The sequence below is a fragment of the Chenopodium album genome, chromosome 15, assembly GCF_948465745.1.
Source record: "Chenopodium album chromosome 15, dcCheAlbu1.1, whole genome shotgun sequence".
Lineage (NCBI taxonomy): Eukaryota > Viridiplantae > Streptophyta > Magnoliopsida > Caryophyllales > Amaranthaceae > Chenopodium > Chenopodium album.
This window is the reverse complement of record NC_137848.1, coordinates 52,448,960-52,466,606: the sequence shown is the minus strand read 5'-3', so window position 1 is coordinate 52,466,606 and position 17,647 is coordinate 52,448,960. Positions and strand designations below refer to the sequence as shown.

Sequence of the window (17,647 nt, the reverse complement as noted above, 5' to 3'; positions counted from 1 at the left end):
TGAGGGGTCATGCAATTCATAAGCATTAAATTTAGTACATTATGGTAAATCTTAAAATTCAATCATTTTGCCTAACAATTTTAATATATCTTGCACTCAACAATCCTTGGGCCCAATGATTTAAGAAGACAATAGTCCTTTTTGAAAATTTTCAAAGTTATTAGGGCGAACGTTAAACATGTATTGTTATTAGAATTTTTTTTTTCATCATAAGTAGTTATGAAAATATCAAATTGATTTAGCCGTGTGTAAGGGCCTGTTCTGATTTACTGAATTGAGCTGAACTGAACTGAACTGAATTGATTGGAGTAGAACTGAACTGAATTATTTATGAGAGAAGAAAATTAGGAACTGAACTGAACTTAAGTTGAAGAGAACAAGCCCTAAGTGTTTTAAAAGTGTAATTGTGAGCATCAAGCTAGTTGACACGCATTGTATGCTAACTAAATGAATTGTCAATAAATAATGTTTTAGTGGGTGAAACTACCTATTTCCAATTAGATTTATGATAAAATCTTATTATTTTCTCCTCTATTTCAAGCATATTAGATTAATTAGATTTTTTTGTTAAATGTTGATTTAGGTTTTATAAGGAATGCAAGTCATATAACTTAATTATCAAACGTTTTCAAGCACATTAGATTAATTAGATTTTTTTTAAAATGTTGATTTAGGTTCTATAAGGAATGCAAGAAGTCATATAACTTAATTATCAAACGAAACACTTGAATGTTTTTTTATAAACACAACTCTAATTCTTACATGGCTACATTAATCGCCAACTTTTATTTGCTGACATTAACTAGCTAAGATATACGAAGTACTATATAGAATAACAAATATAAAGTCCAAACCCCATAGGATGACCTTCTTCAACATTATATTTTTTATTCATTTGTGAAGATGGAAGAAAGTTTTATGCATTGTCAAATTTAAATAATTGTTCAGTAGTCATCCCATTAAATAAAACATACAATTTCCGAGAATTAGAAACTTTGGGAGTAGGTTGTTGGTTAACCCATAAAAAATATCATAGCATAAAAATTTCACAGCATAAAATAGTAATAGATGGACTTCTTAATAAAAGCTATACAACAAAGTGTAAATTCATGCGCACAACCAAACTACCATTCATATCGACTCTCCCTTATATTTCTTCTATTTCTCTAAAATTGTAACACTGTGACTTATGCACTATTCACATATTCTGTGTTTACTAGCTTTGACTATGAATTAAGTCAAAGAAACTGTTAAACCTTGTTAGATTCGCCTCCATAACTCCATTTATACTTTCATTAGATCAAATTATTATGATTTTTACTCATTAATAATTGATCAATATATTTTTTGAGGAAACAATAATTGATTAATATTAATAAGCAAAGCAATACATTAACAAACGTAAAATGAAAAATGTTGCAATTATATGGAGGATATATATACGTACTGTACGTCAAAAGGCTTAAAACTCATACTCCTTAATAACACATGTGATGGACCAAAATTTACCAAAACAAAATATTACGACCCAATACTATTTTTTTTTTTTTTTAATAGAATTCGGCCCAACAAATACTTCTTCATCTTCAATCTTTCCCCTAAATTCCCCCGCCAAATTAATCAATCAATCAATCAACCCTAAACCCTCAATTTCCATACCAATTTCATATGATTCTCTCTCTAAATTCCAGTAAATCTGAAGAAATTAGCGAATTCAACTTCACTTTATCTTCAATTTGAAACTTCTTTTACTCATTTCTCTCTCCTAATTTTTCCATGGCTCCAAAAGTTCTCATGGTCAGCATTTCAGTAGTTTTTTTTTTTATTTTTTTATATATTTATTTTTTTTGGGACAAATTTGAATAAATTTCGTGATTATGTATTGATGATGATTGGTTTGCAGGTTGCGGAGAAGCCGAGCATTGCGCTCTCAATCGCAACGGTTCTTTCCGGTGGTAAAGTGAGTTTTTTTCCAACATTTTGAGCTATATTTTCACCTAATTTATTGATTATTTGTTGCATTTTCATTTTATATTAATTTTCTTGTATTATTTTTAGAAAGAATGGATCAGTTGAATGTGATTACTCCCTTTATGTTGGAGGTATAACTTGAAGAAAAATGGAATTTTTATGGAGAAGGGTTTTAAGGTGAGAGAAGGGGGAATATGGTGGTTCACTTCACAAATTAGCTAGGTTTAGTGTGATTGTTGATAATTTTAAAGCATGGATTGAAGAAATCCTGGTTTTGACAACGCGTGGTGTAAACTTTGATACTCTTTAAGTTAAAGGAAGTTTGATAAAATTTTGTAGTAGAAAAAGGTTAGGGGGAGGGTTTCCATGCCTTTTGTCTTTTAATGATAGGATAACATTATTACGACGTTATTTGATTCCTTTTTTGATGATGAAATAGGGTTTGAGAATGTGAACATCATTGTACTCTTCACAACATTTGAGCTTTTTTGTGGGTTTAAGGTTTTAACTACTTTAGGTAGTGAACTTATAGTTGGCTTGTAATTTTTGAAACATTCTAGGTTTTATTTTGCCTTTTCAAACATGGTTTTGAGTAGCTGGCTGCCTAATCGTCGAGTTTTTCTTCTATCTACGTCATCTTGGCCTCTTGTGTATAGAATAGATTAGGTGCTTAATAAAGAGTTTATTTAAGGATTTGTAATATCCTTGGCCATTCCTTTCTTATGCAGTGTCCCTCTTAATTATATATCACTGTTTGAGGTTTCTACAAAGACTTGAGGGTTTTAAGTAGTAATTAGGACTTAAGAATCACAATATTGTGGTGTTGTAGAGGGTTGTGGTTGATGCATTATACATTTTATATCCAGTATCCAATTGTATCTGCTTGTTGGCTTATCATCATCCCAAAACCACCTTTAAATAATGTTATTCAGTTGACATGTAATGTTCCTTCACAATTCAAAGTTTTCGTTTGTTTACTTCGTCGAGTTGGAAAAACTGTACAGATCAGCTGATACGCTGAGTATTACTATTGACCAAGATTCAGAATAGAAAGATTGATAGTAGGCTTACGAAGCTGTTTAAGGATATTTTTTAATCTACTTTTGATTATTATGAGAAGTGTGTTTGCTTAATATGGGAGTATCGTCTAAAATACATAAATTACTAGCTATTCTGGTACATGGGTCAGTGTCCCTCATTTCAGCAGAATATACCTCAGAAACAAAACAAGTCTTTTAAAATCCAGGATCTAAGACTTGTATCTTCACATAAAACTTGTTTTGCTTTACAATAATATCATATCATATACGAAGTATATTTGACAAAATAACATTACTTCGCATAAGATTACACTTTTTTGCAATTATATATTCCTCAACTTGATTTCATGACATAGCAACATACTCATTTTCATTTTTGTCTTGTGTTTATACAAAAATGCTGAAATTGTCATGTTTCTCTATTGTCTTTGTTTCAAGTGTTTGTGTCCTGCTACTGGGTACACATTCTTAACTCTGCAAACCCTTTTTGTACCTTTTCAGATGTCGACCAGGAGGGGAAGTACTGAGGTGCATGAATTTGATGGGAAGTTTTTGGGTCTTCACAGTTATTATAAAGTTACTTCAGTGATCGGGCATGTTTTTAGGTTAGGCTCTCTATTTCTATCTTCTAGTTCCCTTTGCTATTGATGTATGTATCTTTCCATCATTTTGCTTCCTTAATCTGCTTTTACAGTTACAGGGATTACTTCATAATATTGTGCAAACTTTTATAATTTATGATGAACTGTTGATGAGCAATTTAATTGAAATTTCCAGTATGTTGATATTCTCATGATCATAAATGTAATTTTGGGTGCACTTAATTGTTTCACTAGCCTGTAATGCTATAATTTGACTCTCATAGTCTCGGTAGCTTGAGCTATATAAAATTCATATATTAGGACTGATGATCATCTTTGTGTTTTTAGTGTAGATTTTCCTCCAGCATATCAAGACTGGAACACAACAGATCCTCTGGATCTTTTCCGAGCTCCCACTCTCAAATCTGAATCTAATCCAAAGGTGCGGATTGCTAAGTGTTAGATATGTTATTTTCAGCACAATCAATTTATGGTTTATTAGTGATTTTGAATGGAGATAAACTTTGATTTTTTTTTTTTTTTTTAATAATTAAGTTGTTTATGATAACTTCTGATGTATTACTACCTTTATGTGTATGTCATTGAAGTATTGATGGATTGCATATTGACAATGCCAACTAAGTTAGAGAAGGAATTCAAAACATTTTTATTAGAGATTAAATTGAAAAGGTTATTGTAATTGGTAATGTGTTTCAACCAAGATACCTTTTGTATAAAATCTAGCCTGTAAATATCAATTTACCTTCTCAAAAAAAAAAAAAAAAAATTTCTCTTCTTTTCGGTGAGAGCTGATTTTACATTCCTATGGTTATATAAGCTTTACATTTCATATTATTGGATCTCTAAATCAAAACGACAATAGCACTAACTATGCTCTATACTTCCTCCGTTTCTTAATACTTGCTACACTTAGAATTTTTACTTATTCAAATACTCTACTTTGACTATGTATGATGGTTTATGTTCAAGTAAAAACACACTCATGTGGGATCATGTTATATTTGCCTCAATGTATATTTTCAATACATCAAATATTTATAATTTTACTCATATAGAATCAAAGATATCAATGAAATGCATTGGCAAGTGTGAAAATAGAAGTGTTGCAACTATAAGAAATAGAGGAAGTATCAAACCTGTTATGATTGTAGATTTCAATGAAACTATTAAAGTAATAACTTTCTGAAAAAAAATATTTTTTGGCTGTAGCTTTAGCCTACCTTTTGTATAAACTTCCGGCATTTTGTGATCATTTTGAGCTTAGTGTTTTAGCTTTAAGGGTAAAGCCAAAACTTTTCTTTGTGGTTTAGTCTGTTGAAAAAGTTTGCATACAATGAGAAACTTTTTAATGATTGTTAAATACTTGAAGGTAATTTTCTTTCTTTAAGTATCAATAGTTGAAGTCTGTTTTGTTTTTGCCTGGAAGGTGTGCTTGGTAAATTTTGGAATGTAGATGGCATTAGGTGAATCTTTGTTGTCACTTTGATTTTTTATTTTTATTTTTATATTTTTTATGCTCAGGCCCATATCCGGAGGCATCTGAGTCAAGAAGCTCGAGGTTGTAGCCATCTTGTATTGTGGCTTGATTGTGACCGAGAAGGGGAGAATATTTGCTTTGAAGGTACACATCCTCAATCATCATTTAGGTTCACAAGTAATTGGTAAAATCCTCAATCTATGCATGCACAAAACCCAGTCTGCCACAGGTTCTAGTGTGCCGCATTATTGATTGTTTTAACATTCGAACTATCACACTTTGCATTAGATTTTATTTGTTTAATAAAATTCTTTCTTTATTAACATAAAAATGGAGCTCTTTACTTATAGCTCTGTGTCTATTTGCTGCCTGAATTTTAGAACTTGTTTCAGTCAGACAGTGATGTAAGGTTGCTCTGCACTGCAGTTATTGAGTGCACTGGTTTTCATTTCAAAGAGGGGGAAGCAAGAGTTTATCGCGCTCGATTTTCCTCTGTTACCGAGAAAGATATTGCAAAGGCAATGGATAATCTTGTTGAACCAAACAGAAATGAGGCTTTGGCTGTGGATGCTCGTCAAGAGATAGACTTGAAAGTTGGAGTTGCTTTTACCCGCTTTCAGACTGGCTACTTTCAGGGCAAATATGGAAATTTGGACTCTCGAGTAATCTCGTAGGTTTCTACTCTTTGCTGTATTCTATGTGTTAGTATTATTTTTCCCCAGTTTTCATGGGTAACCTTTAGTTATGTCTGTTCAGCTTCCCCTTTGTCCTCTTTGGATGCCATTATATGGAAATTTGGACTTTTTGAGTTATCTTGTAGGTTTCTACTCTTTGTTATATTCTATATGTTAGTATTATTTATCCCTGGTTTTTATGGGTAACCTTTAGTTTTGTCTGTTCAGCTTCAGCTTCCCTGTGTTTGTCCTCTTTGGAATTTGGATGCCATTTATCTTTAATCAATTGATCTTTTTATGTGCATGATTGATCATTTCATCTTAATGTTTCTATTGTGTATATAATTATTTTTCCTCGTAAAAATTTGTTTTGGGGAGAAGAGGGGGGGGGGGGGGGGGGGGGGTAAGTATGCATCTTGTTGCCAATAACATCTGTACCTTTTGGTAAAAATGTGAATTATCCTTTTTTAATAGGGTACTTTTACTTTATACATGTACTTCCTATAAAGAATGTAGAATTCTAATTAATCAATTGTTTCAGGATCAAATCTAGAATATGAATTATTCAACTTTGAAAAAGAAAATGGGGCTTATTTTGTGGCATCCCAAAATAGAAGTGTGGAGCTTAATATTGAGATAGAGGGCGAAAATAAGCTATTATGCCTCATTGTTTCTTAGGGCTGCGGGAGCCTTCCTTTGTCTAGCACCTAGATCGTGGACACAAATACAAATTGTTCTTGGTATGTCTGGAACTTGGCATCCCACTTATTTTTGTGTTTGGAGGATCTTTTTCTTTTATGTTTTTGTCACATTTAGGCTAGAAATATGTATTTCACTTCCCCCCCCCCCCCCCCCCCCCTCTCTCCTTAATGGTGAATTGGTGATGTGATTATGTTTATTTTAAGAAGCTGTGATAGTTATGAGTGACTCATCAGTTAAGTGATTGAGATGCAATGGATTTAGATTTATGTTTTTACATAGTTGATATTGCAGTAGAATGTGTTGAATAGGGCCAGAATTTAATTTATATCATTTCTGACTTTGCTTTGGAGCTTGATTTCTATATCCTTCATCTTTGCAGGTATGGGCCATGTCAAACTCCAACTCTTGGATTTTGTGTACAACGCTATTTGAATATCAACACTTTTAAGCCACAGAAATACTGGGCTGTGCAGCCTTACATTGCTCACAAGGGCTATGAACTAAAACTGGATTGGGAACGTGAAAAGTTGTTCGACCTAGACGTGAGCATCATCCAGCTATAATTCATACTGAACTGGCTAGTTGTGAATTTTAATTACTCAGTACCTTTTTGATAGGTAAGGCATTGAATAATAACAATGGGAGTTTTCCTCCAGGTCTCCTTGATGTTTCAAAAATTGGTGATGGAAGATGGCACTGTTGAAATAATCAATGTATTTAAGAAGCAGGAGCACAAGAGTAGGCCCGCCGGTTTGAACACAGTCAATCTTCTTAAGGTTTCTTCCCCCACTCCTGGCATGAGTTGCATCTTTAGTTGAGATTACATTATATTTCTTGCATCTCCGAGAAGTGTTCCCTTTCCATTCCTGGGCTTGTTCTTTTTATTGATAGTAAATTTTATGATCTAACTGGATGGATTTATTCGTGTTTTTAGTGTCAATCTTTATGCAGACAGACATTGCCAAGTCATATGTCTTAATCTAAAAAACCTCTTCATTTTATAAATTTTATGGACTTTAGGAGTGGACAAAAAAAAGAAGACATAATTACTGCATTGTTTCCTTTTCTTACATGTCTTGATATGTATGATTGTAATGCAAAGTTTAATATAATTTGAATTTTGTAAGAATATTTTGAATAGCAGTTTTTCTAGAATTTTCATCATCTATTGTGGAAAAGTTAGAAGTTTGATTCTCTATTTGTAGAAATATTGCACTGAAGATGTTTTGCTAATGTATTGTCTGATTGTGTCAAAAGGGAGTTTGTGTAACTGTTCACTGTTACCTGCCTATGTTAGAAAATAGGGTGTCTATAGCATGGTTAATTATGTTGAACTGGAATTTAAACTTTCAAGTACACTTGGCAGTATATTTTGTGTCAAAAAGGAGTATAATAGTAATAATACTGAAAATATTTGCTAATATATTGTGTCGAAAAGAAGTTTGTGCTCTTTTATTGATGGTGTCTATTGTTATTTTCCTATGCTTGAATTAGGGTCTGTATAGCACTGTTTATTATGTTGAACTGTGATTTAGACTTTTAGAATACATTTTATAGTACATTTGTGGGACAAAACTTACCTCATTGTTATAATCTTTAAGGTTGCCTCAAGTTCATTGGGCTTTGGGCCACAGATGGCTATGCAGATTGCAGAAAGATTGTACACTCAAGGTTTTATCAGGTTAATACCACCTTGTCTCAAAAATTGTTTAAATTATGGTTGTGTATGTCAAAGACTTGTTCATTTTATATTTTCTTTGGAAAACCTGTTTAGTTTCCATTGTTGATGTATGGAAATTCAAGAAGTATATAAAAGAGTTTGAGCATTAAACATTGTTTGACACATAGTGGTTATTCAAGTTTATGCTGCTTAGTGATTTATCATGTTTAATACTATTACTAAGTATAGGATATCATAAAGATTCCATTTTTTGTTTGTTGCAGCCCTGTGCTATTTTTGTGCATAACAGAGCAGTGAATGACATGATTTTCTTAATATGATTTTATATATTCTTTATAAGAGTATATGCATGCTGAATTGCTGATACATGAACTGAATTTTTTCATGCCGTATAATGGTACAATTGGTGTTAATATGGCAATTACTATGTACTTCCTTTGTTGGATATTTTAAGTGCACACCAAATCACACCTTTCATTTTAGGATGTTCTTCAATAAACCATCTACTTTTGGTACATTTTCCTCTACATCTTTTCCCTAGTCCTTACCATTGGAATCAGCACCCAACCACGTTTTTGCTCCACCTTTTACTCTTCTTGGGTAGTGTTCTCTTCATCTGAATTTCATTCATCTTATATCTATTATGACATGAGCCAAACAGATTGATTGATTATATCTATTATCATACCATATTAGTCCATAACTTATCTTATATGAATTTATTAGCCTTTATATTATCTTATATCCTTATCTTATACGGAGTATTATTTTATCTGAACTCATCAAACCTTATTAGTCTTTATATAAGGTGCTATTAGACCTTATTAGAAGTTATTATCCCTTAACTTATCTGAACTTATTAACCATTATATTATCTGAACGTATTAGCCCATATATTATATTATTTGAACTCTATAGTCCTTAGGTGCAGGGAATTCTGAAATGCCTTGGTGCTCCTTGAGCCTTTTTATGCATTAATCTGAACTTATCAAACCTGATTTAAATGTAGATAAGGTGAGTAGAAGTATATAACAGAGCCTTAATCTCCTTGCAAAAGATAGAACGTTAACTCAATTATGGGATGGAGGGAGTATATAGGAAGATTAAATGAACTTAGAGACTGAAACATACCAATACATGGACTGCTAGATGTTTGGTAATTGGGATACAAATATAATTTGAATCTAGGAAGAGGTTTGTGTTCTTTGAGATACATATTGAAAATTAAATATTTTAAGAACCTAATACAAAAGAAAGCAATAGTAGTTAGATAACTTGGAAGGTTAAGTTAAAAGATGGAAAATTTAATTTGTTTGGGATACCAATGATGTATAGTAGTAGTTGGAATTCTTGGAAGGTCAAGTTTAAAGATGGAAATTGAAAGGTGTGAAGTGAAAAGATTGTCTCGGATGTAAAGTTAGATCGTTTTAAAATTTGGTGTTGATGAGTTTATGAAGGTTCAAATGCATGTTGGTTTTGCTGTGAGAGTTGAGAGGTGAGGCAAATTCTGAAATAATAAGATTGTTATTTCATTGTGTCACATTGTGTTATTTTATTAGGCTCTTATCAGGCATACAACGTACTGTGTCTGGTTTTACCAACTCCATATCCTTAACTCCTTAATCATGTGTGCTCTTTTTCTTTGATTCCTATTTCTCTACATATGATTTAGTTGCTTCCTTCCATCATCTTTCTAGTGCCTGTTGATTACTCTATGCCTTACCTGTCATCAAGTTTTGTTGTTTGATTCTGCTTTTGAGCAGTTTTATACTTCAAGGCGTGACAGTTATGAGAAATTTCAAGCTCACTGCATATACACATCCTACCTTAGGGAGCTTGATTTACTTTCTTGATCTTGAATTGTCCCATTTTTGTCATTTTCAGAGTTTCAGGTTTGAGCGTCTGCTGCTCTCACCTTAGTTTGCTACTTCACCCTTAAGCCCAAGAGCCACACCTGATTTCCATGAGTTGTAAGCAAAGTTTTGATAGTTAATTTCTACCTCCAACAGTCTTTGCCATGTTGGTGCATGGCAGTTGTAGAAATGGAGCAGCTTAAGCTGGCGGCAAAGTTGTTTATTGCAGAGGTGGTGGCTTTCACATTGTAATTTTTGATATGCAGCAATGATAGTAGTTGTGGTATTGCAACGCTGAAGGTTGAAGTTGTGTGGGGACGAGACAAAGGAGTCTTAATGCAGTAGCCAAATATGTCGAAATTCATTTATGTTACTTGGGATTTTGAGATTGAGATCAGACAGAAGTAGAGTGGATTTTAAGTGTTCTTCTGGTCTATGGATGATGAGTATATTGTCTTGTGATATGAGAATCTGTGTGGAGATCGGCAGATCTCAACAAAAGGTATTCAGGAGGTAGTTTGGTGCTAAGCATACGTTAGTCAAGTGTTAGGCTGGTGATGTGTTCCCTTTACAACCTAAATTCCTATGACACGAGTGACTGAAAGAAGGTATGGTATTGATAGGAGGTGAGGGGATATGTTGGCAGATCCTGTATACATCATGCAGTTGTCCATGAACTTTTGCATGCCAGATTTTTTCTTTTCAATGGTGAGATGAGGTCAGGAATAGGGTAGCCTGTCGTAGCCATCAACTTTGCTTTAAATTACCTGCAAAATAGGACCTTAATTTTCTGACTGTCTTAGGCTTGGATCTGGATAAGATGAGACTGATGTATGCTAATATGTATGCATTTATGCTCTTTCTTCTGGATGACATTTAGTACAAGTTATAGTAACAGGATAAATGATCTTCTATTTGTTATTACTATAATGTAAACAATGACCAACTTCCTGGCTGTAAAATCTCAAGTACGGAGAATTTTCTAAGTGCGATTGGCGTTGCTCATGCATGCCTGATCCTGAATATTGCATGAATATAAAAATGATAATAATAATAATAATAAAAAAAAATTGATCCCTTCACTTCTGGAATGTTAATGTCTTTGTCCTGATGATCGAGTTATGGTGCCCTTTCAGTTATCCTCGCACAGAAAGTACTGCCTACCCTTCTTCGTTTGACTTCCGAGGTGCACTTGTTACTCAACAGAGTAATCCCTTATGGGGTGGTTATGTACAGACCTTACTGGCTGATGGTTATCATAAACCTCGTTCAGGAACTGATGTAGGCGATCATCCACCCATTACCCCAATGCGCTCAGCTACTGAAGAGATGCTAGGTTATGATGCTTGGAAGTTGTATCAGTATATTTGTCAGCACTTTATCGGCACCGTGTCTCCAGACTGCAAATATATCAGGTACAATCTCTCTTGTTTTGTATTCTTTTGTTGCAGTAGTAGAATCCTTTAATCATACTTGTAATTGCTATTATAGCATGGTATAACACTGTGGCTTGGTATGACAGCAAGTAGAAAGGTCGTAAGTTGTCTTGTTGTAAAGTATGTGTTGTTCTGGTTGCCTTTTATTTAATGAGGTACTTTCATTTCAGGACAAAAGTTGAATTTTCATGTGGCGGGGAATCATTTAGTTTTACAGGGCAGTATGTCACTGCCGAAGGATTCACCTCCATCATGCCTTGGTTGGCTATAAGTGAGAAAAGGCTTCCCGACTTTGCAAAAGGCGAAAGAATTAAAATATCAAAAGTTGAACTATATGAGGTATTCCTCAAAGATCTAAAGGTCTATGATATACATAATTTCTGCTCTAAAGCAAATTAGAAATTTAGGCTTTTACTTTTGACTTTTGAGCCCATGAAGCTGGAAAGGATTTCAGGATTAATATTTGATAATGCATGCTGGTGGGTTATAAGATGCCTGTAAAAACTAAATTCAAGGCTCTAGACAGGTTTATGTAGGATATTTTTAATCATGATGCACCCTGTAAAAACAATCCATTTGATACAACCCAAAGCTCCTCATAATTATTCAATTAACATTTCACACTAAGGACTAAACACTTTGATTTTGGAAGGATGGAACCAAGGAAGAAAGAATTTTCATCCTGAATGGGTTGTCTTAAACTATGCTTGTCTTGGATAATTAATGTTACTCTTATTTACGTATACGATGGCAAGGGGTGGTCTAAGGTATGCAATGGGTGGTCTAAGGTATGTGATGACATAGTGGTGTTATGACTGTAATCAATTGATTTTAATTAGTTAGGGTGCTTTTTAATATTAGAAACAACTTAAAGGTTGCTTTTTGTTTAAAATTCCTAGGAATTATGTTTGTCAACCATCAAGGTCTGTCTAATGTGCATTGGTATATTTGCTGAACTTAACTTGGGGAGTGCTCTCGTTTGTTTATGTTGACTTGTCTGAACTTTACTGATATTGAGCAAGTATTATATTTTGAGTGTATCTGAACTTATTTTTTCTGAAATAATTTAAAATATAAGTTGAGGTGAACAGAGTCGTAATTGTTAATAACAGTATTCATTGGTTAAAGTTTGATTGGTTTTTGTTTTTGTGAAGTATTTTGTTCAATAGCTGCAGCATGTGATGACAGTGTGCATCCTGGGGATTTAGCTACGGCTCTGTAAAGCCATTGCTAATTTCATTAACAAGTATTGATAAAGTAGAAAAACTTTTGTTGATTGGTAGATTCCGAGTTGAAATTATTTACTTTTTGATATATAAAAGTAATTAATTAGCAATTAAATCTTTCATAAGTCAATATTGCTAATTTCATTAGGTATTATTGATGAATGGAAAAAGTATTGCTAATTGGTAGATTCTGAGTTTATATTAAAGTATTTAGAAAAATAAGTTAGATAAATAAAAGTAATAGTCCTGAAATTAAATCTTTCGTAAGTCAACATTGCTCTAAAATTTGATATTAGGCACACAATAAAAGGTCATGCTACTTTGATATGTCCTACCCAATCTTAGTAATGGTGCAAAACACTTGAATAGATGATGGTACAGAAATTTGTTGTTGGACACAAATTTATGCTTTGGATGGTATTATTTAGTAATTGACTGCAAGTATTTGTAATGTTTTTATAAGTAGTGCTTCTCGGTGCTATAGTTAATAAGTGATATTAAAAGGTGAATAAGACTTGTAAGAGACAAGGTAATTGGAAAAGCAGCTTTGGAAGCTCAACTGGGGACTTAGCCCCATGATGTAAAGGTTGCACAAAGAATCTCCTCTTCTGTATTGCTTTATGATAAGGTCTTTGGGACTGTTTGCTTCTATAATTAGGTTGATCTGGACTTTGTGCTAGGAAAAGCTTCAAAGCTTGGATAAAAGTTTAGTACATTGATTTGTAGGCTTTTGTAAATGTAGGGGAACACTACGCCTCCTGATTACCTTACTGAAAGTGAGGTCATTTCCCTCATGGAAAAGCATGGGATTGGTACAGATGCATCTATTCCTGTACACATCAATAACATATGTGAGCGAAATTATGTACAGGTCAATATCACTCCCTGTGAATCTCTTTGATAATTATTATGCACTGTAATTGATACATTAATCATTTCTATTCCGTTACATGTTTCAAAATCTAGGTGCAAAGTGGACGGAGGTTGGTGCCTACTGCGTTAGGTGTCACTCTTATTAGAGGTTACCAGTGCACTGATCCAGATCTTTGTCTGCCAGACATTCGGAGCTTTATCGAACATCAGATTACTCTAATAGCGAAGGGGCAAGCAGATCATTCACTTGTTGTGAAGCATGTTATTGAACAATTTACGCAGAAGTTTGTCTATTTTGTCAAGCAGGTGAGTGTTCTTTTCTTTCCATCCTATTACCTTTGATTTTGGAGAGATGGAACCAAGAATAGAGAATCTTCATCTAGACTGGGAAAATTTGCTTAAGATTTAGGCACATATTAAATTGTATGTAATAAAGCTGGATGGGTAATAACTCATATAAACAGAATAGCCACATACACACTAGCTAGTGGTCATGGTGCCTATCTTTGTTCCCCTGCCAAGCTTTAGAAAAAGGGAGAAAGGCAACCGCCATTCTACTTTTTTCTATGAAGGTGGTGAACCTGATCTCTATAAAATAAGATTCCTATAGAGCACTTGAGTGGGTACTCTTAAAGCAATTTCTGCATCCTTGCTGCTTCATGTAGGGACCATGTGCAAAAGTGTAATCAGGTAGTTCTAATCTGGTTTGTGTTTGGTCATATTTGGGCGATGAATCATTTGGTTTGAACTTCTGTTCAAGCCAGTTCTGTTTTTACTCTTTTGTTTCTTTTTTTTTTTTTTTTTTGAAATCAGCTTAGTGACTTTGTGATAAATATCTTAGCTTTTTGTAACCTGATGCAGATTGAACATATGGATGCACTATTTGAAGCCCAATTCTCTCCGCTTTCAGAATCAGGGCGTGCGTTGAGTAAATGTGGGAAATGTGCAAGGTATATGAAGTACATTTCTCCACAACCACAACGTCTATATTGCAATACTTGTGAGGACGTGTACTATCTTCCTCAAAAAGGCGCAATTAAGGTTTTATTTCTAATTCCCTTCTGCAGTGTACTAAGTTTGTTGTAAATTCTCTTATCTTTCTCTGCTCTCTTTTTCTTAGGGTAGTTAGTGAGATCCCTAACCCTTTCAAATTAGATTTGTGCAAGGTTTGGTGTCAACAGAGGTTTAAAAAGAAAGGGAGAAGGGAGGGGGGGGGGGGGGGGGGGGGGAGTTCAACCTACACAAAATATGGTATTCCCAAGGGTGTGTTAGGGGTAGTCAAAGTGTCCAACCAATTTTACAAACGATCGATATGAAGTGTCAAAGGTCACAAACTCCACACTTCCCTCTAGAAAGCTAGGGTGGACGAGTTAGTCTATAAAGCTTTCCTCTTTTCTGCTATTGTTTTGTTTGTGCATCATGGATGGATTTATTGTTAAGTAATCATATCTTAAGTCAAATTCTTTTTTCTCATTACTTGTTTGAGCTTGTAAATATTCATTTCCTTTGTTACTTCGTATCTTATTTCTATTTCTGTGCTGTTTGCTTTGTAGCTGTACAAGGAAATTGTTTGCCCTTTGGACAATTTTGAGCTCTTGCTCTTTTCCATGCCTGGTCCAGAAGGCAAATCATTTCCCCTATGCCCTTACTGCTACAACAACCCTCCATTCGAAGGTGTAGACAAACTCTTTGGTGCACCCAAGACTGGTCCTGGCAAGTTGGGAAAAGGTTCTGGGATGCCTTGCTTCCTCTGTCCCCATCCTACATGTCCGCATTCTTTGATAGCTCAAGGTGTTTGTGCATGCCCAGAGTGCAGTGGTACGCTTGTCCTAGATCCTGTCAGTGCTCCTAAGTGGCGACTTTACTGTAATATGTGCAACTGTCTTGTCTTTCTACCCCAAGGTGCTCACCGTATCTCAACAACCAAAGAGCGGTGCCATGACTGCGAGTCTACTATCATAGAAGTTGACTTTAATAAGAATAACACACCTTTGGCAGATGGAGCTACCTTGCATGCAGGATGCATTCTTTGTGATGAGCTCCTTCATTCACTGATCGAAATGAAGCATGGGAAATCTTCTTTCAGGCGTTTTGGAGGAAGAGGAAGGGGAAGGGGAAGGGGTAGGGGAAGAGGAAGAGGAAGAGGTGGAAGGAAGGATATTGATCCCAAAATGAGTTTCCGGGATTTCTGAGACAATCTCTTGTGATTTACATTAAAACTTCTTTTCCCTATCGCTAGTCTGTTTTAACTTGCAGAATATAATTTCCTTAATCAGGAAGAAGGTTATTTGTAATTTGTAATGCATGTACTCTTTTTGATCAAATTTTGTTAATCTTTTTCGGACTGTTCATGAATCGGAATTGAAACGAATCTGTCCTTTCAGGAGGCTAATACCAAGAAATGTGCATTCTAATGTCAAACTACAAATTGAAGCGTAGCTTACTGTTTAATTGTGTATTTAATGCTTGTGTGTTGAGCTATTGCTGACTTAGTGACTTAGAATGTGGAGCATGAAGAACAGAAAATATCAAGGCCGACACTTCTCTTGTAAACTCTAAGGGAGAGTGTAAATGTAGGCTACACCGCCCACGCTAGTACAGAGTGAAATAGAAATAAACTTGGAAAACTTCTGTGACACTAAAAGGTGAAAGATCATAAAGGAAACTATGCATTATAAAGTGAAAATTAAAGAACGAAAATGCTACCATAATTGATTAATATTATTTAATTCAGATGTTTAAATGGCTTGATTTGGTGTTTGATTAGGATAGCAAGTGAAGTGATGTTTAGACAATGTTGATTACACACGTTCACAAGGCATGCGGCCTGTGTCTGGAGCAATTAATCTTTGATATGTACCATCACTAATATAACTGATGCCGATTAGATGACCAACGGCGCATATACCGTGCACCTAAGAATATAGGGAATGCTGGTGAAAGTGGATGCGCGTGTTCCCTACAGCTACATGTGCTACATGTGCTTGGAGTCTCCTAATAAAGCACCATTCTTAGTGCTCCCGGATGCATATAATTAATTGTGGATATCTTATGAAAATTGGAAGTGTTCTTGTGTCGGTGATGCGAGTGCTCCTCTAGTTCATGCACTACACGTACCTAGAATGCGCTAGCGATGCAAATGTTCCTCCACCTTTGTGTACTACGCATGCTTGGAATGCTTTGGCAGAGTACCATTATCAGTATTCAGTACTCCCGAGTGCATAAAATAATTTGTGAATTACCCTATAAAAACGTTGACATAATATATATACATTTTGATGTAACAATGTTCTTCTAGCCCCGCAATGGACCTACGAGCATGAATTAGTACTTTCTAAACATGCTTAGACGAAATGATTTCAAGTTATGAGGACCAAACTATTCTAGAGGGAGTCAGAAACTTATTTTGATTTTCCATTAAAAGTTAATAATTGTTAACAAGTTGATAATGTTATTAAAAAAAAAAAAAATGCAAAGCACACCTTTGAGAATTAGCAAATTAGTGTACAACGCATGCGGTTAACAAAGATTCTAATTAGCTTTGCAAAAGCAGTTCATGATGTAGTGTTGCGGTTAACAAAGACATATTTGCACGCCTGATATTTGGGGTGATTAAGTATATATCAGGTAAACTATGTCTTAATAAAGTGATTTTCGAGATTTGAAAAAATAATAGGGATACTATATACATCTCAAAAACGAGCCAAACAGTCCAATCTCAGCAGCCTATTTTTGTGTTCTCGGTGTATATAAGGGTGCTTAAGAATTTTAATGCTTGAAAACGATGTATTTTAGAACGCAAATCCAAGTAGCCAATATGTATCGTGACATTGCCTTGATCATGCTCTTGATTTCAATAATGCACGAAGGCACATAAATGACAGCTTTAATACAAACTATATACTACTAAAAAACTAACATTTAGCCATTAAAAAAGAAAAAGAAGAGGCTAACAGGCTGCACAAACATTCAACATGCAAGTCAGGACAATGAATGAGATCAACCTGACAATAATTTCCAACAAAGACGTGGTTACCTCGCATTTCTTAGCTGTTTGTAATATGAAAAAATAGATAAGAATTAAAAATTGATCATATACAATAATATGATCC

General features: G+C 34.3%; 1 protein-coding gene across 2 annotated transcripts; it reads left to right on the top strand.

Annotated features, from left to right (window-relative positions):
* The first annotated feature begins 1,579 nt into the window (after positions 1-1,579).
* Positions 1,580-15,928, top strand: LOC145582573 (DNA topoisomerase 3-beta-like). Of its 2 annotated transcripts, XM_081639555.1 has the most exons (15): positions 1,580-1,797; positions 1,904-1,960; positions 3,513-3,616; positions 3,941-4,034; positions 5,135-5,234; positions 5,517-5,760; positions 6,846-7,008; positions 7,123-7,242; positions 8,068-8,147; positions 11,137-11,415; positions 11,607-11,775; positions 13,405-13,533; positions 13,629-13,841; positions 14,397-14,576; positions 15,089-15,928. In XM_081639555.1, exons 1-15 carry the CDS (start codon positions 1,777-1,779, stop codon positions 15,725-15,727), a joined length of 2,592 nt encoding a protein of 863 aa, XP_081495681.1. In that variant the 5' UTR covers positions 1,580-1,776; the 3' UTR covers positions 15,728-15,928. The 2 variants fall into 2 exon arrangements, with proteins under 2 accessions (XP_081495681.1, XP_081495682.1); XM_081639556.1 differs by lacking the exon at positions 1,580-1,797 and having other exon boundaries at positions 1,929-1,960; positions 3,946-4,034.
* Positions 15,929-17,647: the final 1,719 nt, after the last annotated feature.

Bases quoted from the DNA above. Each gene is read 5' to 3' on its own strand.
- LOC145582573 (XM_081639555.1), top strand. From the start codon at position 1,777: ATGGCTCCAAAAGTTCTCATG. The intron at 5,235-5,516 runs GTACACATCCTC...TCTGCACTGCAG, and splicing joins GGAGAATATTTGCTTTGAAG to TTATTGAGTGCACTGGTTTT. The intron at 14,577-15,088 runs GTTTTATTTCTA...TTTGCTTTGTAG, and splicing joins CTCAAAAAGGCGCAATTAAG to CTGTACAAGGAAATTGTTTG.